Source organism: Bos taurus, chromosome 14 (assembly GCF_002263795.3).
Source record: "Bos taurus isolate L1 Dominette 01449 registration number 42190680 breed Hereford chromosome 14, ARS-UCD2.0, whole genome shotgun sequence".
Taxonomy (NCBI): Eukaryota; Metazoa; Chordata; class Mammalia; order Artiodactyla; family Bovidae; genus Bos; species Bos taurus.
In genome coordinates, this window is record NC_037341.1 from 29,999,911 (window position 1) to 30,026,067 (window position 26,157).

General features: G+C 38.8%; 1 protein-coding gene across 2 annotated transcripts; it reads right to left on the minus strand.

The window, feature by feature from the left end:
• Positions 1-139: 139 nt before the first annotated feature.
• Positions 140-24,924, minus strand: ARMC1 (armadillo repeat containing 1). Of its 2 annotated transcripts, NM_001015594.3 has the most exons (7): positions 24,736-24,924; positions 19,519-19,740; positions 17,041-17,132; positions 8,595-8,784; positions 3,481-3,597; positions 3,321-3,395; positions 140-2,322 (listed from the first exon to the last, which is right to left on the minus strand). In NM_001015594.3, the coding sequence occupies exons 2-7, from the start codon at positions 19,699-19,701 to the stop codon at positions 2,131-2,133; spliced, it is 849 nt and encodes a 282-aa protein (NP_001015594.2). In that variant the 5' UTR covers positions 19,702-19,740; positions 24,736-24,924; the 3' UTR covers positions 140-2,130. The 2 variants fall into 2 exon arrangements, with proteins under 2 accessions (NP_001015594.2, XP_010810337.1); XM_010812035.1 differs by lacking the exons at positions 8,595-8,784; positions 24,736-24,924 and having other exon boundaries at positions 151-2,322; positions 19,519-19,585.
• Between the last annotated feature and the right edge of the window lie 1,233 nt (positions 24,925-26,157).

Below are 26,157 nucleotides of genomic sequence, written 5' to 3' on the forward strand. Positions count from 1 at the left end.
TGTGCTGCTGAAAAGGAGATGAATGGAAGATGCCCGGGAATTAGTCAGGTAACACACCTGCAGAGTGCTAGGAGAAGGTGCCAGGCATTGTGAATACAAACAGGCTTTGGAGTAATCAGTAATGCTTATACCACACGAATGCAACATCCATTCAATTTTAATTGTATCACCTTTTATTATTTTACAATATATTTCCAAAAAATGCCATTACAGTTGCCTAAACTGCTCTATAAGACCTGGAATCAAAGAACACTGGGAATTAGAACACACACATCAAGCTGTAATACCTACTTGTGCTGAACCATTACTACCGAAGGGATGTTATTTCTTAAATAAGCAGATGTGTGGCAATGCAAAATAAAATACAAACTGGTTAGAACAGTAAACTTTGTTTCAATGGCTATAGAAAGGAGGTGGTTTTGTTGTTTTGTTTTGTTTTGAACACATCTGGTCTGGCAGCAAGATGTAATATGCATTTAGAGCAACACATGCCCTGAAAGCTTATATGTTGTGTGCGTCACCTGAACTCAGAACCCAGATGAAAAGAGTAATCACTCTCCACACCCTCAGCACCGCTCCCTCCATAAGGTCACAATATCCCTAAACTCAAGATTCTTGTTGGTGAACTCTTTTACAATTTTTTCTCCAGTGACACTGGATGCTTTTAATTTTTTCTCTGAAAGAGAAGCAATGAAAATGCAAGGACACCCTCCAGGGTCCAATTTTCACATCACATTCTCCAAGTAATAAAATAGCAGCTCTATAACGTGGACGAAAAAAAGTTTCAGTTTCCTCCTATTCCTCCTTCAGTTTTTAATCATTTAGCATTAAAATTTATCTGGAGTCAGTGGGTTTTCCCAAAGAAAATTTTTAGTTGCCAAGTATTTTCAGAAATTTATTAAAGCGTTACATATATGTAATTAGCTCTTATCTACCAAAAATATATATATGTATATATATTTGTATTTATTTATCTTATCTTCACTGAAGTGCTGTTTTTTTTTTTTTCCTGGCTGAACATAAGAACCTAGTGGACAGACAAATGCTGGCTTTATTTCTTTATAAGCAGTAACTGGAGTCTTTTCATTCAATAGAAACTGTGTGTTCATAATAAGCTCACAAAAGGCAATATGAGGAAACACCTACTGAACAGGCATCTGCCAAACAAGTTTTAAGGTTGGACTCTACCAAGGAGCACTATGGCATTATAGGCATTCCATTTTTCTTTTTTCAAGTCTGTCAGTTCTTTGCTAATTTTTTCCCCCTAGGAGGGGATAGTGTGTAACCACAAAGTAAGGCCTAGAAACCATTCATAGTCACTCCCAATATTAGGGTGGACATCATTCTCAAGAGCTGATATAAACCAGACTGAACAGGAAGTACTCAACTAGAACCACATTTGGTCCCAAATAGTCTCCACTAACACTTTGCTGATACACATGTTCCCTTCTTGACTGATTTTGTGTTAACCTTTAAAAACTTCTAACAAGTAAGACTGCAAAGTTTTCAGAGTTGTAGTCTTAGGGGGACTGCTACGTTCCAAAGAATACGTTTTGATTCACAAAATGTCATTGGTAACGTCTTGTCCATAAACATGGTTGGCAAAATTAAAAAAAGGCACAAAAGGGGAGTAACGAGAAATGCTTTCCACTTTCAGTGAAGAGTACCAAAGCAAGTATCTTTCAAGAGAAAAGGCAGAGAAAAGTGTTCAGTACTTCATGCACAACTTGAGCTAAAAAGAAAAAAAAATTCTCTTCTAGGTCCTGAAGCTTGAGAAAACGAGTTTTCCTAATCACGTGCTTCGTGTCAAATAAAATGTAAAGCTGCACAAATACATGTTTGGTTTAACAGTGGACCCTTTTTTTTTTTTTTTAAAGAAGTGAGGCAATTAAACAAAAGACAATAAAACCAAAATACCTTCATCAACAAAGCAACTCCACCTGTCGCCTCTGTCCCTTTTACCACTTAGTGGGGTAAAATGTCCGGTAGAATGTAAAATGCAGCATTCTCAATCATGGGATCTAGAAACTTTTCATGATAACTTATTGCAAATTGCACTTGACAGTTCACCACGACAATGGAAAACTGGCCCCTTGTTCGCTTATACAGTCCTTGAGCCCCAAAGGGAAGTCACCAGTAGAATGACCTGGATAAAAAGTTTGCAGCTGTGCTCAGCCAGCTAGCTCCACCCTCCGGGTGGGAGCCCACCCGGGACACCGCCTTGTCCTGCTCTTTCGTGGGACTCTCATCCTCAGGCAGGTAGTCAGGCAGCTCCGTGTTCTGTTCTACCTCCACAGGCGTGTCCTGGAATGGGACCAGCATCTGATACAGAGAACACATGAAGAGTTATTACAAAATTGACCTAACTGATGGAAGTGCATGTCACACACTGTAAGTCAACTTTACTTCTTGCTCTCATCACCATATTCTCAGAGGCTACATTCCTTTAAAAAGTATCTTCTTGTTGTCTGAAGGTAAGTCCAGTTAAAGAGCACTATGTAGGCACAGAAGGAAGAACTGCAAATGATAATTCTCAGGCTTTTCTCCTGAGGCTCCAGGAATAAATATTCAACTTCTGTGGTGTCTCAGATGGTAAAGAATCTGCCTGCAGTGCAGGAGATGCAGGAGACTCGGGTTCGATCCCTGGGTTGGGAAAATCCCCTGGAAAAGGGAATGCCTACCCACCCCAGTATTCCTTCCTGGAGAATCCCATGGACAAAGGAGCCGGGGAAGCTATACAGTTCATGGGGTTGCAAAGAGTCAGACACAACTGAGTGATTAACACTTCTGTCAATTTCAAGATGACAAAAACAAGTATCTGGCTGCAGTGGGCCCCTAAAGGGTCAATGACCCTCCTTTTTTTGGGAACTCAAGTGAACTAAAGAATCTTTTCCCTTATCACAAAGCTAGTGAAAAGTAGCAAGAGGCAAAGATTTTCACTGTATATACTTGCCCAATGATGGGACTGGATCTTAATTGTTTTAGATTGGCAAAATCAATTAAGTTTAGAAAATATTTAAAAACCAATGCAAAAAAATAAATACAAAATAAAAACCAATGCAAAGAAACCACACATCCTTTCCTTCCACATACAATCATCAAGACACCTCCACTGACATCAAGAATAGTCCGAAATCTACAAAATATTTCTCCATATTTCTAGAAGTATTAACTGTTAACCAAGAAACACCAAGATAATCTGACTCTGCCACATTCCTACATGCTCAGCAGCTATTTGTCTAGAAATACTAGCCATCTGCCAGCCCCAAGGAATAGTCGAGAAAGAGTCAAGCAGAAAGCAAACTAAACAGCGCTTTTACCTCTTCTCCACTTTCACTCTTCACAACTTGCTGAGCCTTCATAACCTTGGTTGATGCTATTGCTGATGCCAAAGCCTAGGCCAGGATAAAAAGACAACACTTTTGAACATGGATGTGTTTACCATAACCTCAAGCGTATTTAGCCATTTGAGATACCAACCTCTGCTTTAAGATCTGAACGGATTCGCACCACACATCTCTGAACAGCCATTTGAAAAGTAAAGCTAATAACGCCTTTAATTTTTAACAAGGCCTCTTCACACAGGTTTCTCCGGGACTGAAAAAGTAAAGGCAAACTGTTATTAAAATGTGCAAAATAATGAATGGCAATAAACCAAACAATGAACTATTAACTCGGGGGGGAAAGGAGGGAACAGGGAAAGTAAACATCCCTATTTCAATTCTACAGTCACATATTTGAAGGCACATATAGGGTGGTATTTTAGTTAAGTTTAGGAAAACTTGAGGGTCTTTGCAGAAGGGGTAGATATGGGCCTTAACAGAAGGAAATTTGAAAAATTCAGAAATATATGGAAATTAAACTCCTAAATAACCAATGGGTCAAACAAGTAATCACCAAATAAATTAGGAAATACTTTCAGATGAATAATATGAAACACCACATACCAAATCTGACGGGATGCAGAGACAGTAGTAGTGCCTAGAGGGAAATTTATAGCTATAATAATGACATTAAAATAAAACAAAATCGCAAACCAATTACTTAATATTCCATTCTAGGAAACAAGAGAAGAGCAAATTAAACCCAAAGCAAACAGAGGAAAGAAATATAAAGATTAGAGTAGGGGAAAAAAGAGAGAATGGGAGGGGAGAGAGAGAAAAATCAATGAAATCACAAGTTGGTTCTTCAGAAAGAGTAACAAAGCTTGATAAAACTTTAGCTAGACTGACCAAGAAAAGAAAGAAGACTCAAATTACTAAAAACAGGAATAAAAGAGGATAAATTATGACCAAGTTTACCAAAAAAAGGATATGTAAACACTATGAACTGTATGCCTAACACATTAGATAACCTCAACAAAACGATAGATTCCTTAAAAATCTAAAAAAAAAACTGTAAAGTGACAAGAAAATATGAATGGACTACAGAACAATTAAAGAGACTGAATTTATAATCAGAACATTTTCCACAAAGAAAAGCCCAGAACCACATGGCTTTACTGGTGAATTCTACGAAATGTTTAAAGATCAACACCAACCCTTCACAACCAGACATTTCCCAACTCATTTTATGAAGCCAGGATAACACTGATACCAAAACCAGACAAAGACAGCACATAGGAAAAAAAAAAGACTACAAACCAATATCCTCTATGAATACAGATGCAAAATACCTCAACAAAACACCAGCAAACTGATTCTAGAACCATATTAAAGATTTTGCACCATGACCAATTAGGAACTTCATTCAATTAGGAATGAAGAGTGTTGGTCAATATACAAAAATAAACCTGATATAATAATACATGATATTAACAGAACTCAAAAATAGACAAATTTTTTTTAAAAATTGGGCAGAGAATGAACATTTTTCCAAAAGAGAAAATCTATGATAAAGATGCACACAATAAACACTAAACACTACTTAGTGGTATAGTCAACCACTAAAAACAGCGAATAGGCACACGAAAAGATAGCAGCATTGTTATTAGGGAAATGCAAATCAAAAGCACAATAAAATACCACTTCACACCCTTTGGAATAGCTTTTTTTTAACAATGGAAAATAAATGTTGGCAAGGATGTGGAGAAACTGGATTCCTCATACATTGCTGATGAGAGAGTGTAAAATGGAGCAGCCATCGTGGAAAAGTCTGGCAGTTGCTCAAAAAGCTAAACATAAAGCTCCCATATTATCCAGCAATTCTACTCTTAGGAACATACCCAAGAGAATTGAAAACATTTATTGACACAAAAACTCGTACATGAACGTTCACAGCAGAATTATTCACAAAGACAAAAGGTGGAAATAAGCCAAATTTCCATCAATTGATGAATTAATAAACAAAATGCCATATACCCTTACAATGCAATATTATAAAGAGGAATGATGCACTGACACGATACAACAGGGATGAACCCTGACAACATCACGCTAACAGAAAGCGTGACATGAAAGGCCACATCCTGTTATCATTCCACTTACATGAAATGTCCAGGAGAGGAAAATCCATAGACACAGAAGTAGATCAGTGGTTACCAGGGGCCAGGAGGAGTGAGTGCTAACGGCAATAATCAGGCTTCCTAGGTGGCACTAGTGGTAAAGAACCTGCCTGCCAATGCAGGAGACCGAAGAGACATCGGTTCAATCCCTGGGTCGGGAAGATCCCCTGGAGGAGGGCATGGCAACTCACTCCAGTATTCTTGTCTGGAGAATCCCACGGACAGAGGAGCTGGCAGGCTACAGTCCAAAGGGGTGCAAACAGTTGGATACGACTGAGGTGACTGAAGCGATTAACACACACACAAACACACATCAATAATCATATGAATGGTGAATGACCCCAGCACTCCTGATCAAAGGTAGAAATTTTTAGAATTAAAATTTAAAAAGCAAGGTCCAACTACAGAGTGCCTGTCCATGTGAAAAATAGACACAAATAGAAGATACACACTACAATTCAACCTTGAGCACCTAATATTAAAAGCCGACAAGGTAGAAAGAGTTGAGAAAAATCAACAGTGTACAACTACTATACAGTACTTTAAAAAACTGTATAACTAGTATTACTTTTTCCTTAAATGTCTGGTATTAATAGAATTCACCAATGAAGACATTGAGACCAGAATGTCTTTATAGGAAGGTTTTTAACTGCAAAGTCCATTTCTTTGATAGACACAGAGCTATTCATTTAGGTTATCCATCTCTTTTTAAGTGAGCTTTGGCAATCCATCTTTCAAGAAATCTTCCTGTTTCATCTGTATTATCAAATTTATTGACAAAGTTATTCAAAATATTCACTTATTTTCCTTTCAATGTCTATATTAAAGGATCTATAGCAATGTTCCTTCACTTCTGACATTGATAAATTTGTGACCTCTCTTATTCATGATAAGAAATGAGGTTTATCAATTTAATTGATCATGTCTAAGATCAGCTTTTGGTTTCACCAATTTTTCTCTATGGTTTTCCATTTCACTGATTTCTGCTTTTTTTGTTTCTTCTGCTTACTTTGGATTTACTTTGCTCTTTTTCTAGCTTCTTAAGGTAGAAGCTTCAGTCACTGAGGCCTTTTCCTTTTTGTATATAATATTCATCTGGTGCTAATGATTTCCTTTCTAAACTCTGCTTTAGCTGCTTCCCTCAAATTCTGACACTGCATTTCCATTTTTATTTAGTTCAAAATACTTCCAAGTTTCTCCTTTCATTTATTCACTGATCCATGGATTATTTTAGAAACATGTTAAATTTCTAAAATATTTGGGGGATTTTCCAGATATCTTCCTGTGATTGATTTCTAACTTGCTTTTCATTGTGAGCAAGGAATATACTTTGCTTGGTTCTAATTCTTTTAAGACTTGTTTTAGGGGACACAATTTGGACTGTTTTCATCATTGTTTCATGTGCACATGAGAAGAAGAAATACTATCTTGCTGCTGAGTAGGGTTTTCTATAAATATCAATTAGGTTAAGTTGGTTGTTAGAGCTGAGTCTTCTATGTTCCTAAATGCATTCATCTCACACACTAGTAAAGTAATGCTCAAAATTCTCCAAGCCAGGCTCCAGCAATACGTGAACTGTGAACTTCCAGACGTTCAAGCTGGTTTTAGAAAAGGCAGAGGAACCAGAGATAAAATTGCCAACATCCACTGGATCATGGAAAAACCAAGAGTTCCAGAAAAACATCTATTTCTGCTTTATTGACTATGCCAAAGACTTTCACTGTGTGGATCACAATAAACTGTAGAAAATTCTGAAAGAGATGGGAATACCAGACCACCTGACCTGCCTCTTGAGAAACCTATATGCAGGTCAGGAAGCAACAGTTAGAACTGGACATGGAACAGACTGGTTCCAAATAGGAAAAGGAGAACATCAAGGTTGTATACTGTCACCCTGCTTATTTAACTTATATGCAGAGTACATCATGAGAAACACTGGGCTGGATGAAGCACAAGCTGGAATCAAGGTTGCCGGGAGAAATATCAATAACCTCAGATATGCAGATGACACCACCCTTATGGCAGAAAGTGAAGAGGAACTCAAAAGCCTCTTGATGAAAGTGAAAGAGGAGACTGAAAAAGTTGGCTTAAAGCTCAACATTCAGAAAACTAAGATCACGGCATCTGGTCCCATCACTTCATGGCAAATGGATGGGGAAACAGGGCAAACAGTGGAAACAGTGTCAGACTTTATTTTTTGGGGCTCCAAAATCACTGCAGATGGTGACTGCAGCCATGAAATTAAAAGACGTTTACTCCTTGGAAGGAAGGTTATGTCCAACCTAGATAGCATATTGAAAAACAGAAACATTACTTTGCCAACAAAGGTCCGTCTAGTCAAGGCTATGGTTTTTCCAGTGGTCATGTATGGATATGAGAGTTGGACTGTGAAGAAAGCTGAGCGCCGAAGAATTGATGCTTTTGAACTGTGGTGTTGGAGAAGACTCTTGAGAGTCCCTTGGACTGCAAGCAGATCCAACCAGTCCATTCTAAAGGAGATCAGCCCTAGGTGTTATTTGGAAGGAAATGATGCTACAGCTGAAACGCCAACACTTTGGCCACCTCATGCGAAGAGCTGACTCACTGGAAAAGACTGATACTGGGAGGGATTAGGGGCAGGAGGAGAAGGGGACGACAGAGGATGAGATGGCTGGATGGCATCACCGACTCGATGGACATGAGTTTGAGTGAACTCTGCGAGTTGGTGATGGACAGGGAGGCCTGGCATGCTGTCACGGGGTCACAAAGAGTCAGACACGACTGAGCAACTGAACTGAATGTTCCTAATGATTCTCTGTATACTTGTTTTATTCATTGGGGGAGTAGTATTCAAATCTCCAGCTCTAGTTGGAGCTTGGTTATTTCTCCTTGCATTTTTGTCAGTTTTTGCTTCACGTATTTTGAAGTCATATTCTTAGGGTATACATATTTGATTAATTGACCCCTTAAGCATAAAATGCCCCTCATTTTCAGAATAAAATACTGGTATTGGGACTTATTCTTGAAGATTGTTAGCAGGTGATACTGAGGTAACCAGTTAACATGAGTTCTCTCTCCCATGTTATGAATCATGTGTTTATACAATTCTTACCGTATCATCAAGACCATCTATATGCAAAACCACTGTTTTGGCACGTTTGTTTGTAGTTCCCAGAAAAAACTGAGCTTTCCTTCGACGTGAATTCATTTCATTGAAACTATCCCCATCTGCCATATTGGAAGATTGAAGAATGTCATAGATTTCAGAGGCTAGCAGTTTTGTTTCCCCTGGAGTTGTAGACCTTGAAAAGAAACATGTAAATTGGCAAAGTAGTCTTGTCACTTCTACTGATTCTGTAATTTTATTCCTTAACTTTGCAAAACCTTGTTTTCTTCATTCTGATGCTTTGTTCAATCTGAAAGAAATACTGGTGAATCCCAGAATAATCAGTAATGCAGAAAAAGCATCTAGTCTATAATAGTCTTCTAGTTTCAATTTAAACCCATGGTTCATCAATATTTAAAACTCATCACTACAGTGGTATAAAAGCACATTTAAAGAAATCATTAATTAAATAGGAAATCAACTAAAAAAAATCAGGATATAACATGTCCCTGGATTAACACTAACATTCAACACTCAGTTTAACTTCCAAAAAAATATAACACATAAAAATCCAAAAGGAAAAAGCAAAATAGGAGAGGATCATTTATATTAGTTATTTCAATACAGGGATTGTGAGTAAAAACAAACACCATTTCTCAATTTACGTTTTTATGTACCTTTTACAAAGCAAGTACGTATCGTTAAACCACAACTCAGGCAATAGTTTTCATAAAATTTTCAATCCTACTATGGTTCCTCACATAAATGCCTAGTGCCGTTCTGTCCAACAAAACTTTTGACATTGATAGAAATGTCCACTCACCACTTGTGGTTACTGAGGACTTGAAATGTGGCAAGCAAAACTAAACAATTTTATTTACTTTTAATTAAATAGCCACACATTGCAAGTGGTTACCGTAACTGGAAGCACAGGTTTAATGGTTCTTATTAGTTTAATTGAATAAACAATAAGTACACATAACTAAGAAAATAATCCTCATTTCACCTATACCTGGGCAATTACGGGGTCTTCCCTTGTGGCTCAGCTGGTGAAGAATCCACCTGTAATGCAGGAGACCTGGGTTCGATCCCTGGGTTGGGAAGATCCCCTGGAGAAGGGAAAGGCTACCCACTTCAGTATTATGGCTTGGAGAATTCCATGGACTATATATAGACCATGGGGTCACAAAGACTCGGACACAACTGAGCAACTTTCATTTCACTTGACTTCAAACCCTGTAACATGCATCCCAAGGATTTTACAATCTGTCCCCTTTCAGCTTTACCAACATCAGCCAGAAAAGCTTCACCTTGACTGTATCCTTGAAGGCTCAGCTCAACCACAGTCTTCTTTGTGAAGCCTCTTCACCCCAACACCCATATTCATTCCTCTGCATTCAAAGTACTATGCATGTACTTAACACTACTGATCAAAATTTTCCATTTCTCTTCAAGAATAGGGATATATTCTCTCCATCCCTTCCACAGAGCCTAACAAAATTCTGCGTAATCTATTTGTTTACTGGATGAGCGGGAATACTTCATCCCTGATATTCAGACTGTACACACTCCAGCTACACAGACCATCAACTCCTGGGGTGCTTCTCTGGCAGTTTTCTGGGCCCCCAACTTACCATACCAAGGGTTTTTCTGGGCTACTGTTGACCACAGAGATCAATTACCTTGAATGATTTTGGCTTTGTATTCCAGGAAACTATCAAAAGGACTATTTTTTTAGGACATGTCTCAGGACTATTTTTTTAGGAGATGTCTCAGCACTTTTCTGATAGCTGTTTCACAGGTCACTGCAGTTGTGAGGTATTTTGAATACCAGCCAACCAGAAGTTGTAAAAAGTACAAGGACATGGGTAAGAAGCACCATGAATTAAAAAATTTTTTTAAAAAGTCTTTCCTCTCTACTATGAATACTGTTTTTAACACATTTACATCAAATAAAAGAATCATCATGACATGTAATAGATTATCTAATGATGTTTCTCATAAAACTTTTTAAACACACACTATTCTAGAACTTTTTTATGTGCTTCCTAACCAACCAGTAGTGACCAAACCTTTAAAAGACTAATATCAAATTATTATCTTTCTGTTCTGCAGAACAGGAACTAGAACTAGATAGCACTAGTTCTTAAACAAATGGGTCTACTAACCCCTTTGAGAAGCTGATATAAAATAAATACTCCCACCACCACTATTTTTAACTTCCTTTATTTCACAGTTCCAAGTTTCATCATTTTCATACAGTAATAAATTCCTTTCTGGAAGATTTTTCAATTCCTATCTACTTAAAAGCAAAAGATTTTAAAAGAATAATATAGTAAAATCCACATGATGGTCTCACTTTGTTTCAAAGCATGTTAAAAGTATACCTCATAGGACTAATTTTATTGCTGCGCTTCCTATAAAACAGTTATATAGACTGTTTCTTCAGACACAGTCTCAAGAGACACAGTTTAAGAGACACTCTTAAAACAGAGTAAAATTTTGTCTTAGGCAAAATGAACTCTGCAAAAGTATATAAGCAAAAATGAAGTAAAAATTAAGTTACTTCTTGATCTGGGCAGTATATAAAGTATCACAATAAATTATAAATAATTTCCTTTTTTCCCCTTATTTTTAAAAAATGCTTTTAAAACCAGAAAGAAGTCAAGATCATCTACAGATTTGGAAGTAAGTAATTTAGTCTTTAAAAAAAAAATTACTATTCAAATACTATGATTTAAAACATTCAAGTACAAGAAGTCTAGATTTATGTGGTACATTTGGCCATAAATGTAAGAAAGACTGTATAATTAAACAAGTATTAATTGCCATAATCTTTTAGACAAGTGAAAACTGAAAGAGCTGATTAATGCTCTAAGGTTTAGTTCTTCAGTCTTTAAAATCTGACATCCAAGAAAAAGACCATCTTGAAAAACTCTTCAAATAATTGGAATTCTGCTCTCAGTAATCTACTATTCCATAATGAAATACACTGATCCTTCACCACTTTTTCTAAACAGTTATCTATATTGAAAACACTCAAAATGTTACTCATAAAACACTGAAAGGTGAACTCTGATCTTTATTATATATCAAAAATAATGTTCATTTTGGATATATCTCCTTATTGATCATAAACAGCAATTCAGATGATTTGATGCTGCAAATAACATTTTATATTACCTATAAAAGCCAGATAAGACTTTCATACACTTCATGAAAGCAATGAAAATACTATTTCAGTATTAGAAGGCTTGCTATCATCTTTGGAAAAACTTCACAACTTTTCCTTTAGGAGTTGCTTTTACTGTTTTTTTCCTGTGTTGCTCACTAAGAAAAAGTGTTCTTGTAATATTCATGCAACTCAGAAAACCATCCTCTATCTTATTTCGATGCAGAAACAATCCTAAATTAAGGCTTCTAAGAAGAAAGTCAACAGCTCTGTTTATTAACAATGGAGTCCAAAGGCAGGAAAACTACGACCCTAAGGCAACAGCCCATCATTTATGTATCATCTCTGGCTGTTTTGACTCACAAGGGCAGAGGTGAGTACCTCAACACAGACTGTGAGCCCAACGAAGCCTAAAATAACCACTATCTGGTTTGTTTTTCTTTTTTTAGGAAAAATTTGCCAACCTCTGTTCTATACAAGTAACATAAAAATCAAGGCAAAATGCAGTAGCATTTTCAAAAATCACAAGAAAACAAAAAGTGAACCATGAATCTCGTTCAACTGTCCTGTTCAATTTTTTTTAATTGATTTTTTTAATCATATTAAAAAAAGAAAGAAAACAAAAGAAAAAGCATAAAGAAATGAAGCATATATTTTTCATCCAAGATTTTAGCAAGGACAGTCCACCATTACTATGGCACTGTTTCAAAATCTAGAATTTTAGGAAGTTCTCCAGATGAAATGAGATACTATGAAGTTGAAATGCCACATTTTATTAAAGTGACTTACTTATAGCATATTTCATGTGAGATATTCACACATGCTTTTATAAAATGCATCTTCTATCAGAAGAAGTATTACTCCTGAAATACTAATTAACAAATGTTTTAAACGGAATTTAGATGTTCCCCTAAACTGATATTCTGAAAATTTTCTTCACAGAGATTCAGGGTTAAAAATAAAATGTAAAAATGATTTTTTAATTAAAAAAATAAAAATAAAATGTAAACAAGTTCTAACCACTAACAATTGAGCTTTCATTTATGGAGAATTAAAATTAGAACACAATACCAGATTCATTTTGAGTGACAGAGAACTTAAAATTCTCTTCACAACTGAAGAACTGAACACAACAATGACTGAAGTCAATCCAACTGCTGATCTCTAAGCACCAAAGTGACCTAAACACAAGTCAAACCTGCTTTTGAGTAACATGTTAAAATCACAAAATTCTGTAGCAAAATATAATTTGGTGATTAAAGGACAGAAATTATAAGATGCATAATTTTCTCTATTTTATAAAACATTCCTCCCTGATTCTCATGGTAAGAACAACCTCTACTCTCCCCACCTTCTTCTGATTTCTGGTTTTTACTTTGATCACTTAAGAGAGGATTCCTCTTCAGTCAATTATGAAGTAGCAGCTTGCCACAAAAGATCTCTATTCTGCAGGGTCTTACTGGGATATGAGGAGATCCTTCTGCCGCTTTCTGAGTTGCACAGATTCACAGAATCACAGCTCAATCTCCTCCTAACTCAGTATTGCTCAACAGAGAGAAACTGATCTGAATTCCACCCTGACTGCCTGGATGTCACAGAGCAGCCACATCACTGAAAACAATTAGGATATCTATATTATATGTGTTCCTGTGCTATGGCTCACCAAGATGATCTATGTAAGAATGGGAGAGTGAGCTTCCCTGGTGGTCCAGTGGTTAAGAATCCACCTGCCAATGTAAGGGACAGAGTTTCAATCCCTGCTCTGAATAGATTCCACATGCCTCGGAGCAACCAGCCCCACAAGCCCATGACTGCAACTACTGAGGCTCCGATGCCTAGAGCTGGTGCTCCACAGTGAGAAGCCTGCACACACCACAACTAGGGAAAGCCTGGGACAGAAATAATTATGTATATATAAAACTTACCCTGCTCTATATGATAAAACCTTTTCATTTTGATTTCTTAAGAATATTTAACATAAGTACCCAAAAGAAAAAAGTAAATGAGAAAATAAAAAGCCAGAGCAATTCAATTTCTTTAAAAAAAGAGAAAATCATGTCCAAGCCATGAGATAGTTTACAACACAGTGAAACATGCTGAACCAAAACCTGATTCTAATACTTCACAGCCTTACATGCTGACAGGCCAAAACACACAGTTTTATCAGCCTTCTGATAACATTCACTGATAAACTTCTAAAATGATTATTTCAGTAAACAGAGGTGACTTTTAAAAAGCTTTAAAGTGAAGTGAAGTCGCTCAGTCGTGTCCGACTCTTTGCGACTCCATGGACTGTAGCCCACCAGGCTCCTCCATCCATGGAATTTTCTAGGCAAGAGTACTAGAGTGGGTTGCCATTTCCTTCTCCAAAAGGCAACCTTCAAATCTGTGATCTCCACTGGCCAAAGGAGCTGAAAAACATATATAAAAATTATTACATTGTATTTCCACTTTTGAGGGGAAGAGGACCAAATTATAATGGAGTATGCAATGAATGTGCCTTCGTTTTACTACTGAAGGAGCCAGCAAGGATCACCACCCTGTCCAAAAAAGTATACTTTATTTGTATTAAAAATAGAAGCTTTTTGAAAGCTTGTAGCAACCATGAAGACACACCTTGGATCTCCCTTTAAGGAACCTGCCCTTCGGCTGTACGAAGCAGAGTGGTAGAGCCGCCAGTAACAGTGGCCCTGAGATCTGGCACACCACACAATCCAAGGCCTGATCCCTCCTGGGGAGACCCAAGCAATGGGCGCACTAGGGCCTGGCCAGTTCTGCCCAGTGCAAGACTCATCTACAGGGTGACCCTGGCTTTGCACCTCCCTCCAGAGTTTTCTGTCAGATCTGCACTGCAGTCTGACACTCTCCTTGTCCCATTCAGTTTCCTCTTCATTTTCCTTTAACAGAGGTCAGGTCTGTGTTGTAGTCTAAAGAAAACAGTCCGATCCTTCTTCATTCCCTTCTATCTTTACAGACCCTATCTCATAGTAAGCTCTTCCAGTTCTAACTCCATCTCAAGATCTCCCTCCCAGATGATTTGTTGTTGTTTAGTCGCTCAATCATATCTGACTCTGCCACCCCATGGACTGCAGCACACTTCCCTGTCCTTCATCAGCTCCCGAAGTTTGCGCAAACTCACATCCATTCAGTTGATGATGCCATCCAACCATCTCATTCTCTGTCCCCCCCTTCTCCTCCCAGAAGATACTGCAAGGTAACGACCTGAGCTGACACAACTCTTCTCCTATAAAGACACTAGTAGGGACTTCCCTGGTGGTCCAGCGGCTAAGACTCAGCACTCCCAGACACTGATCCCCGGCCAGGGAACTAGATCCCATTTTTCTGCAAGTAAGAGTTCATTAAAGATCCTGCAGGCCACAAACTAAGTCTCGATGAAGCCAAATAAATGTTTATAAAAAATATATACACTAATAGTCTCCCTACTATGTTACAGATGGATCTCTCATTTACATATACACACATACATATATATGTATCACAACCTTAGCCAACCAAGCTAAGAAACTGTTATAGGTTAAATCTATGGTGCCTCTAAAATTTGCTCTAAAATTCAAATTTGAAGTATATTTTAATAAACAGAAATTTTCATTTCTTACATTTTTAAAATTTGTACCATGTATTTTCAGCTTCAATAAACAAACCTGTTAAAAGAATACACAATCTTAAGTTCATTATGTGAATAAAATAATCGTACAGAAGCATTCATATTACACTTAATCCTTTCACTGTTTCACAAAGAGTATGCCAGTTAAAAATAATTAATTATATGGCATTAAAGCCCACTAGGAACAAGAATAATGCAACCTCGTATTTTATATAACACTTTAGAATTTACAGAGCATTTCTACACAGATATCCCACTGAATCCTCAAGCACTCTGACCTCAAATCAAGGGCAATGATTAATAAAATTAATCCCAGTCAATATTTTCTAATATTTATTCCTAACTGATCACCTGGATTAAAAAAAAAAAAACCCTTCAGGTTCTAACTTGTCATTATCAAAGATCAAGGGGCCTATCAGTGTAGCTCGATTAAAAACAAAACTATTAATAAAATAAAATTTATCTACAAGCCAAGAACACTAAGAAAAAAAATAGTTTCTTGGAAGTCAGTTTGGAAGATTCGCCACAGATATAATTTAATAGTGTTTGGGAATTACAGATATTTTGTGAGCATTACAGAAATTTTGTGAACGCTCAAGCCAAAGAAATTGCAAATTTTCAAAGCCAGTAAATTAAATGGTTACCTACTATATCTTAAAGACAATCATGTCTTAGGTAAGATCAAGATACAAAGTAAACTAAGATAAAGCCTCAGAAAACATAGTTTTTTTGCTTTCAGACACAGTAGAAGTATCAAAACACTTCAATTTCTATCCTTTTACAAGGAAATCGGTGAGGCCTGAGAACCGGACATCCCCAGAGGCAACACAGCTGAAGGCCTACAGATAGAAAACTTGACCTCTCTGTAATTTTCTTACCCATAAAATTTATCTAACACACTTCAAATAGCAAAATAAGATGATGAATATGAAAATCTTTTTAAGATGAAAGGTATACTTAAAAAAACACCCATTTGCTAAAATTCAAATTAAATGGCTCTGAGAATTCTCTGGAGGTCCAGTGGCTAAGACTCCACACCCCAGTGCAGGGGGCTGGGGTTCAATCCCTAGTCAGGAAACTAGATCTCATATGCTGCAAACAAGAGCGTTCACATTATCACAACTCAAGAGTTTACATGCTACAACTAAGACCTGGTACAGCTAATTAAGTTAAAAAAAAGATTTAATGGTTCTCAATCTCTAAGAGACCTCTCAATGATGCTAAGGAAAATCTCACCTAAAGCCCCTTCAGTCATGATACAGATCAAGGTTCTTTTGAGTAAGACTTAAATGGAGTAACAGAAGAATTATGTACTATAACACTGCGTATTTTCAAATGTCACTGTGTTGCTCTACTAGCAAATCAATAAATACTTCACAAAACCTCATACAAGGTAGGATTTTCTCTTCTTAGAAGAAATAACATTCATAAGCACAATGTGTTATCAACATTTTAAATAAAATCTAAGCATTTTCATAAGGACTACTGTTAATATCCATGTTTAAGAATAAACAGAACACTGCCCATCAGAACAGTTTTTGACATATAATCCACATAACCTACAAAGCTATGCCTTCATTTTAGAATACCAATTTCAGTAAAATAACACGATCCACTTCTCTACCCCCCTAGGAGACACTACCTACTGTACTTACTTCTGTATAACATTTTGCAAGCTTAACATCATTCCCAGCTCTCCTTTCATCTTTTCTCGGTTGGCACGGCACTCTGCCAAGTATCGAAGAGCCTACAGCAAAAACAGGAATAAGTTAATTCACATGTCCGGACAATTTAAAGTGAAACCCTGTGCTCACTGACTGCAAAAGGAAAGAAAGTGAAAAATAGGTTTCTGTTTTTAGAAGCAATTGGTTTTGAAGTGTTTGGAAACTCTTCTTTAAATGTGATCATCAGAGCAGTCCTCTAGGGGAAAAAAAATAATTCTGAGCTGACGGAGCTGAATCTGCTCTTAGAAACAAAAGTTCCCAACTTATCTTTAAGGTCAAAATCAGGATGTTCCGGTTTTATTTTCACTTCATCCTAACAAAGATACAAGGAACTAAATTCCATTAATTAATTTCAGAAAGCAGTCCCAGTAGCCATCATTTCTCTAGGTGCTTTTTACATATTAATTAAAAGAAACTACCAAGAGGGACAAAACATACAACCCCCTTTATGGAATGGGTGGTTTCTAGCTTTATAATTCACTTTTAAAATGTCTTTTTTTTTTTCCTGCTTTTAACTGAAAAGCCAAACATGAACTCACTCTCACAGATTTCTATTTTGTGAATTTCACTTTTCTAGGATGCTTCTCTCTTAAGATTTGAAGTACATTTTTGCACATTTCCTTCAAGTGCTGATTCTTGGGGGACTGGGCTGTTCTACAGACCTCCTCCTCTCTCATCATGTGCTGCAGAGTTCAGTACCTGAGTCGCAGGGGAATACCTCTGTGGACTACACCATCCAAAAGGGCCCTGTCACTCCACTGACCTTCACATTTCCTACCGGTCCTCTCCACAACATCTCCAAAGTGCCTGGTCATCACCAGGAATGGTACCATCCGTGAAATCACAAGCCCAGCAACCTGGCTCTGACTGCAATCTCCTACCTTTCCTATAACTCCTTTTACCTGGATTTTTACTTGCACTAGGGGAGGGGAGCCCAGTGAAAGCCGGTGGTCTTGCCCAGTTAGGCAGGCAGAGAGCAGAGTTGGGGAGGTTAGGGTAGAACAATATAATTTAAAAATATACCTTTGGTCTTTATCTAGTTCCTGGCACAGAGCTCCTAAAAGCCTTGGAATTTTCCAACAGGAGTTTGAGGAGATCCTTAGACCACACTTGGTTGAGTTTATGTGGAAGAAGTAAGGGAAGCTGGGGCCCCTTGATGGCCTCAGGCTGGGACTAGTCACTAGAAAGACCAAATGACTAGAGGGTGGCAGCTTTCAGCCCCACCCACCAACCTGGGCTTCCCAGGTGGTACTAGTGGTAAAGAACCTGCCTGCCAATGCAGGAGGCATAAGAGACACGGGATTGATCCCTAGATCAGGAAGATCTCCTGGAGAAGGGCATGGCAACCCATTCCAGTATTCTTGCCTGGAGAATCCCATGGACAGAGGAGCCTGGTGGGCTATAGTCTATAGTTGTGTCACACAACTGAGGCGACTTAGCACACACACAATGATCTGGGAGGTAGGGGGAGGATGGAAATTGAGCTCTATAAAAAGTCCTGAAAAAGGAGATTCAGAGTTTCTGATTTGGTAAATACATCCACCTGGCAAGGTGGTGTGCCCGACTCTACAGGGACAGCAGTTCTGGCACTCCCCTCCAGACCCTGCTACTGGAGAGGAGCCCCCACCTGCTGCAACTAGAGAAAGTCCATGCTCAGCAAAGAAAGACCAGTGCAGCCAAAAGCTGATTTTAAAAAATGGGAAAACTTGAAAAAAAAAAAAAAAAGAATGAAGTATTGACACATAGTACGATGTGGATGAACCCTGAAAACATTATGCTCAGTGAAAGAAACAAGTCACAAAGACCACATATTATATGATTCTATTTATATAGAAAATATATACACACTTTTGCCAGAGACATCTGCAAATAGAAAACAACAGAAAGTCGTGGCTGTTTAGGGAAAGGGCGTAGGGGCTGAGGAACAATAGAGAAAGAGTAGAGCTTCTTTCCAACAAGATGAAAACATTCTAGAATTAATTGTGGGGATGGCTGCAACTATGAATACACTAAAACTCACCACACTGTACACTCTAAGTAGGTAAATTGCAAGGTCTGTGATTTAATCTTAAAGTTGTTACAAAACAAAAACAAAACATAAGTGCCTCTTTGAGTGTCTTTCTGTATTGATATAATCCTTAAGATTTCTTCCTCTTCCTTGAAAAAAGGAAGTTGCAGAACATTCCATGCAGGTACTATGCTACCATTTGTGCCCAGAGTAAAACCAATATTGTATCTTACCATTTGTATAAGAGGACTATACACATTCATGTTTGCACATACAGAAATATAGTCACACTAGTATCTGCTCTACACTTTTAACTTCTTACCATGTCATCTGCTATTTTTCCAAATTTTCTTTAACTGCAAAATTATATACTGAGAGTAAAATTACTGTAGGCAACTTACGAGCAAAGCTGAATGGACAACAGGGGGGTTGGGATGGTCCATAAATAAAATAAGGCCGGGCAGACATCCCTGATCCTGGACAATGGCTCGTCGGTTTAAAGGATCTGCGGCTAGGTCTCGGAGCTGGTTAACTACAGAGAGAGCATCAGGTTCCTCATTCATGGTGGAGGACGACGAATTCATCTTCTATGCCATACACGTGGACAAAAATCTTCTGAAGTTCTGTAGAAATGGTTGGAAAAATCATTTCCAGGCTACTGAGCTGTTTTACAGCATTTATTAAACCATCAGAATCACAACACCTTCAGAAAGAAATAGATGTATCTAAACCATACAAAAAACTTACGAACTAGAAATTCCACAGTCTGGGAACAGTCAAATGAACATAAGACAGGCTAACTTTAAAAAAGTTATTTATATGTGCACAATGTTTGAAGAACATATATCATCTTCATGATTCCAATAAATTCTTTTTTAGCAATATATATTTTAACATCAAAGTCACAATAAAATCTTTACAGTTCAAGTTTATAACCCTTGCTAACTTCTCAAGGAGCACCGAAGAACTGATGCTTTCAAACTCTGGTGCTGGAGAAGACTCTTGAGAGTCCCTTGGCCTGCAAGGAGATCAAACCAGTCAACCCTAAAGAAAATCAACCTGAATATTCACTGCAAGGACAGCTGCTGATGCTAAAGCTCCAATACTTTGGCCACCTGATGTGAAGAGCCGATTCATTGGAAAAGACCCTGATGCTGGCAAAGACTGAGAGCAAGAGGAGAAGGGGACAGCAGATGACCCAGTTGGATGGCATCACCAACTCAATGGACATGAATTTCAGCAAACTCAGAGAGATGGTTGCAGACAGAGGAACCTGCTGCTGCTGCTGCTAAGTCACTTCAGTCGTGTCCGACTCTGTGCAACCCCATAGACGGCAGCCCACCAGGCTCCCCCGTCCCTGGGATTCTCCAGGCAAGAACACTGGAGTGGGTTGCCATTTCCTTCTCCAATGCATGAAAGTGAAAAGTGAAAGTCAAGTCGCTTAGTCATGTCCAACTATTCGGGACCCCACGGACTGCAGCCTACAAGGCTCCTCCGCCCATGGGATTTTCCACGCCCTGGCATGCTGCAGTCCATGGGGTCACAAAGAGTCAGACAAAACAGCAACTGAAAACACTTCGCAAAGTGTAACACTGCCAGTGTTTTCTTCCTCTAGGATACTACTGGAGCCTAAGTGTCTCAGGGAAAAGCTGCTAGCTGACAGCTTGTTTTCTAATTCATCTGTGAACAAAACCAAGCTTACTAAGATTACAGCAGATAAAATCCTCTAAGGAAAGAAGAGAGTCAAAGAAGGTCATAAACACAGAAACCAAGAAGGGTACCTTGCCCTGTGCCTCACAACAGTGCCATTTGGGAGATTAGAGTCAAAGTGAAAGTCGCTCAGTCGTGTCCAACTCTTTTCGACCCCATAGACTGTAGCCTGCCAGGCTCCTCCATCCATGGGATTCTCCAGGCAAGAATACTGGAATGGGTTGCCATTTCCTTCTCCAGGGGATCTTCCCAGCCCAAGTTTTGAACCCTGGGCTCCTGCATTGCAGGCAGATTCTTTACCAGCTGAGCCCCAAGGGAAGCCCTGGGAGATTAGGGTGAATCTGAACCAAATCCAAGCACAACTGTCCATCCCTGGGTGGACCATACTAAGAAAAATGAAACAGAATCTGAGGTGAGGTCATTCATTTGATAGATAAGGAAATAGTCTCCGAGAATTTAAATAATTTGCCCCAGGTGACAAAAGCTACTTACAGAACTGAGCTAAAATCTTATCTCGGCTTGAGGAAAACCAAGCTGGAATCAGGACTGCCTGGAGAAATATCAATAACCTCAGATATGCAGATGGTACCATATTAATGGCAGACAGCAAAGAGGAACTAAAAGAGCTTCTTGATGAAGGTGAAAGAAGAGAGTGAAAAAGCTGGCTTAAAACATTCAAAAACTAAGATCATGCCATCCAGTCCCAACATTTCATGGCAAACAGATAGGGAAACAATGGAAACAGAGACACACTTTATTTTCTTGGGCCCCAAATTCACTGTGGACAGTGACTGCAGCCATGAAATTAAGACTCTTGCTCCTTGGGAGAAAATCTATAACAAATCAAGACAGTGTATTAAAAAACAGAGACATCACTTGGTCAACAAAGGCACATCTAGTCAAAGCTATCGTTTTTCCAGTAGTCATGTACGGATGTGAAAACTGAACCATAAAGTAGGCTAAGCGCCAAAGAATTGATGCTTTCGAACTATGGCACTAGAGAAGACTCTCAAGAGTCCCTTGGACAACATGGAGATCAAACCAGTCAATCCTAAAGAAAATCAATCCTGAATGTTCAATGGAAGCACTGTTGCTGAAGCTGAAACTCCTATAGTTTGGCCACCAAGAGCCAAATCACTGCAAAAGTCCCTGATGCTGGGAAAGACTGAAGGCAGGAAGAGAAGTGGGTGACAGAGGATGAGATGGTTGGATAGTATCACTGACTCAAAGGACACGAGTTTGAGCAAACTCTGGGAGATAGTGAAGGACAGGCAAGCCTGGTGTGCTGCAGTCCATGGGGTCAGAGTCGGACATGACTGAGCAACTGAACAATAACTATCTCCTAAACTGGTCAGGTCTTTCCACTTCCCATACCTTCCTTTGAAACCCAGCATACCTTTTTTTCCCACAAAAGTAAACAAGATTTCTAGGTAACGTAACACGATAAACATACAAGCCAAAATACAATATATCAAGGAATAATCTTCACAGATCCAGAAAGTTAAAAATAGGAACTTCCATTAACCAAATTACACAGTATATTTCTTATTAGGAGGAATATAAAGGTGTAAATACTTACCACAAATTAATGAGTTAGTTTAATGCTAATTCCAAAAACAATGCCAGTGGAGGAGGTGGGCTGGGAACAAAATTATTCTATAACTCCAGAAAGCCTACTAAAGTTATTTGGGGACCGCCGAGGGTGGGAAGAGGGAAAGTAATAAACAGCCATAGCCTTCGAAAGTATTGAAATACACAAAGATATAGAGTAAAGCCATAGCAGGGGCTGGAGGGGCGGTGGTCAAGAGATATTGCTCCCAAGAAAGCTGTTTATACACCCAATTGAAGGTTCTATGTGAGTCAATACCCAGGCTCCACCCATTGTTAAATGTGATTTTAGGCTGATCACTTAAACTCTTTGTCTCAGTTTCTTCATATGTAAAATGAAAATTAATCACAACAGCTCTTAAATGCTATATTGTCCAAGTGAAATAACAGTACACACTAAAAGGCTCAGAGTACTCAAGCACACTCTAAATGCTCAACAAAAATAATGGTTTTAAGTTACAATGAGTCAAAAATCAATTTTAAAAAATACAGTTATTCAAAAAACAGTACTGGCATAACTTCTAAGCAACTTTAAACCAGTGCTAAGGATCTTTAACTCTTAACATATTTTAAAATATCATACCCCAGAAAAAAATTTGAGAAGGTAAATTTCTGAAGCTTGCAAGCAGATGCAAAATATAAGACTCGGAGAAAACAAGGCCTTAAAGGGATAGTACTTGGCAGATAGTTTTCTCAAAATGAAAATACAGTTGCTTCAACAATTTAAAAAATGATTTCTTTTTTTTTTAAAGCTATAGACTGAATACACATAAGATTAAAGAGTTTGCCTCTTAGGTGCTTCTATTATCAACAGCATGAACATCCCTGTTTACAAATCAGCTTAGGAATGAGCTTTATGTGCTGTCACCAGCACAAACCGCATCCAAAAACCAAAACTGCAGAACCAACCATTGGACCAAAGGTCCAGGAACCACATTTAAGAACCAAATATGCTGGGTGATGGCCTTTGGTGTACAACACTGGCCTTGGAACCTGAACCCTCCATTCTCATCTAAAGAGTACTTAGAGAACCACTCGGTGGGAATGATTCAGTTTCAGTGAGCCTCCCCTGTTCCTTTGAGATGAACAAAAAAATCAGAAGAGTTAAGACTTTCAACCATATCAGTCCACTGATAAAGAGATGGCAAAAATTAGGATCTGCCCAGGAAAAGGTAGGAAATGGCACAAGGCATACCTTTTCCTTTCTCTCATTTTGTTCAATTAGGACAAACAAATCATCATAAGACAATGAATGCACCCCAAACTTTAACAAGCACTCTGATCCCCATGTTTAAAAAAGCCAATTCAGTAGGTGGGGTGAGGCCTGAGATCCGTATTTCTCCCAGGTCAGTTCTATCCTTCTAGTCAGGGAACCACAAAAAAAAAAAAAAAACAGGAATTAGGTGATAATGTGAAGCACCTGTAGCTAGGCAGCTGCCTGAAAGATTGTCTTTTCTTTCAGCCAAGGTGTACCACTCAACTCGACGATGTATTTGACTCTCATATGCAAAGTTAAATATAAATACACAGAACTGTGGAAGAAACACACCCACACCCTAAATCCACATTCAGCTAAGTTGTTTGTTTTTTAATAACCTAGACATTGACATCAGATCTGGCTTTGCCTGTTACCACCTAACTAACTATTCGAGAGGCTGGGTTACTACCTTTGAGCCTCAGCTTCCTCTCATAATAATCCTGAGTGGTCGTCAGGTTCAAAGAGAATAAGAACTTCGCATGGTGATGAGTACCAGCAATTACCAAACAAGAATAATATTTGATTCTGTGGGGATTCTATAAGGTCAAGTGTTAGGGTACACACACGAAAGGAGCTGCTTGTATGCACAAGTGCCCCCAAGAACAGCTTTTAAAATACAGAGAAATGAACACTGGGCTTGCCTGAATGAAGCCGAACACAACCACTTCCTTCTTTCTGCCCCTAATAGACGAGCGTGGGCACAAAACTAATGCAAAGTTCCCAAAGAATTACCTGGAGAGATGAAGTGACGAAGACACCCATTAATGCTGCTACGGTCAAATAGTCATAATAATTAAACTAGGGTTTGTAAAAATTGGCATGCAAACGGAGAGGAACTGAACAAAGCTATCATTTTCACTGGGAAAGTGTCGTGGGAGCACGACACTACAGAACCTGAAGGGACGCACTGCTGGGTCCTGACTGACGTGAAGGTGGGCAGAGCACCCCCGCCCCGGAAGATTCGCCGCCTGGGTGCAGGGGCCCGCATTCTGCGGCCTTCCCGGCCCCACCGCTTTGTCTGCCTTCCCCAGACACTACATACCACTCCAGCGCTCTAGGAATCCACGGCCTGCCGCACCATTAGGGCCACATCGACGATGAGGTAGGGGAACCCAGAGGCGCGTGACAGGGTCAGCGACGACAAACGACCAAGCTGACTTCTGAAGCCTAGAAGCGAGGACGCTGGCGGGGAAAGGCTCTACGGGCTCTCCCTCATGACCCAACCACCTCCGCCAGCTCTGCCTTCCCATTGGCTGAGGCCATTCCAAAGCGAGGATAAAATATCCAATCAGAAACTGTCTTCTTAGACTAAAGCGTTCATTGGTGACCAAGGGAAATACCCAAAGTGTTAAACCGGAGGATCCAATGAGAACCCGGAAAGAGTGAATTGGCCCAAACGACTCTCCGTCTATTAAGCGCTAAGCCAAGAAACATTCCCCAGGAGAAACCCTCGCCGTTTCCTGACTACAATCCCCAGAGTTCCGGCGCTTGAGGAACCTCTCCGCCCCTTCCTTCAGCAATTCAAATTGAGCTTTACTTCTCAAACTATTCATTCATTTCCAATAAAGCAGTTTTGTAATACTTCATTCGCTTCTGTGGGTCTTAATTCGAATCTTTTCAAATGTTTTTGTTTTTGCCTAAGAACATTTGCACTATCTTCTTAGCGCGAGGGTTGCAAAGGACAGGGTTTTTTTGTTTTAAATGGAAGCTTCTTTTTGGAACGATTTTTTTTTGGGGGGAGGGGGGTGGGCGGTGGCGGTGGTAAGGAAAAAGAGACAAATGATGAGATAATTTTCTCCAATTCTTGAGGAAGTATTTTTCTAAACTTTTTCCTATTTAGTTTATCAAAGTAACGATTTAAATACTTGTTTAATTCATGGCGATCACTGACATTTTTGTCTAGATATAGATTTTATATTTTTAAATATTTCTCTAAGCATAATTTAAATTCCACAGGCCAGTCTGAATATAATGATTGCATTGCACTCAATAACTTCATTGAATAAATTCTGAATTCTCATTCACAGTTTCATTCTGCCACGTACTAAATATATTAAAGTTCAAAGGAATTTGACAGGCTGCTAATGGAGAAAGGATGAGTGAAAATAAATATCCCAAGCTGTAGTCTCTGCTAACGCCTCCAAAATTTAATTCGTGTATACGTAAATTTAAAAGCAAAATAGATACTTCTGCTCAAATTTTTTTGCCTTCTCTTATCTTTGGTTAGGGCCTCCCAGATGGCACTAGTGGTAAAGAACCTGCCTGCCAATGCAGGAGACATAAAAGATGCAAGTTCGATCCCTGGGTGGGAAAGATCTCCTGGAGGAGGGCATGGCAATCCACCCCAGTAGTCCTGCCTGGAGAATCCAATAGACAAAGGAGCCCGGTGGGCTACAGTCCATAGGATTCCAAAGAGTCAGATACAACTGAAGCAACTAACACACATGCACGTGTCCTTGGTTAT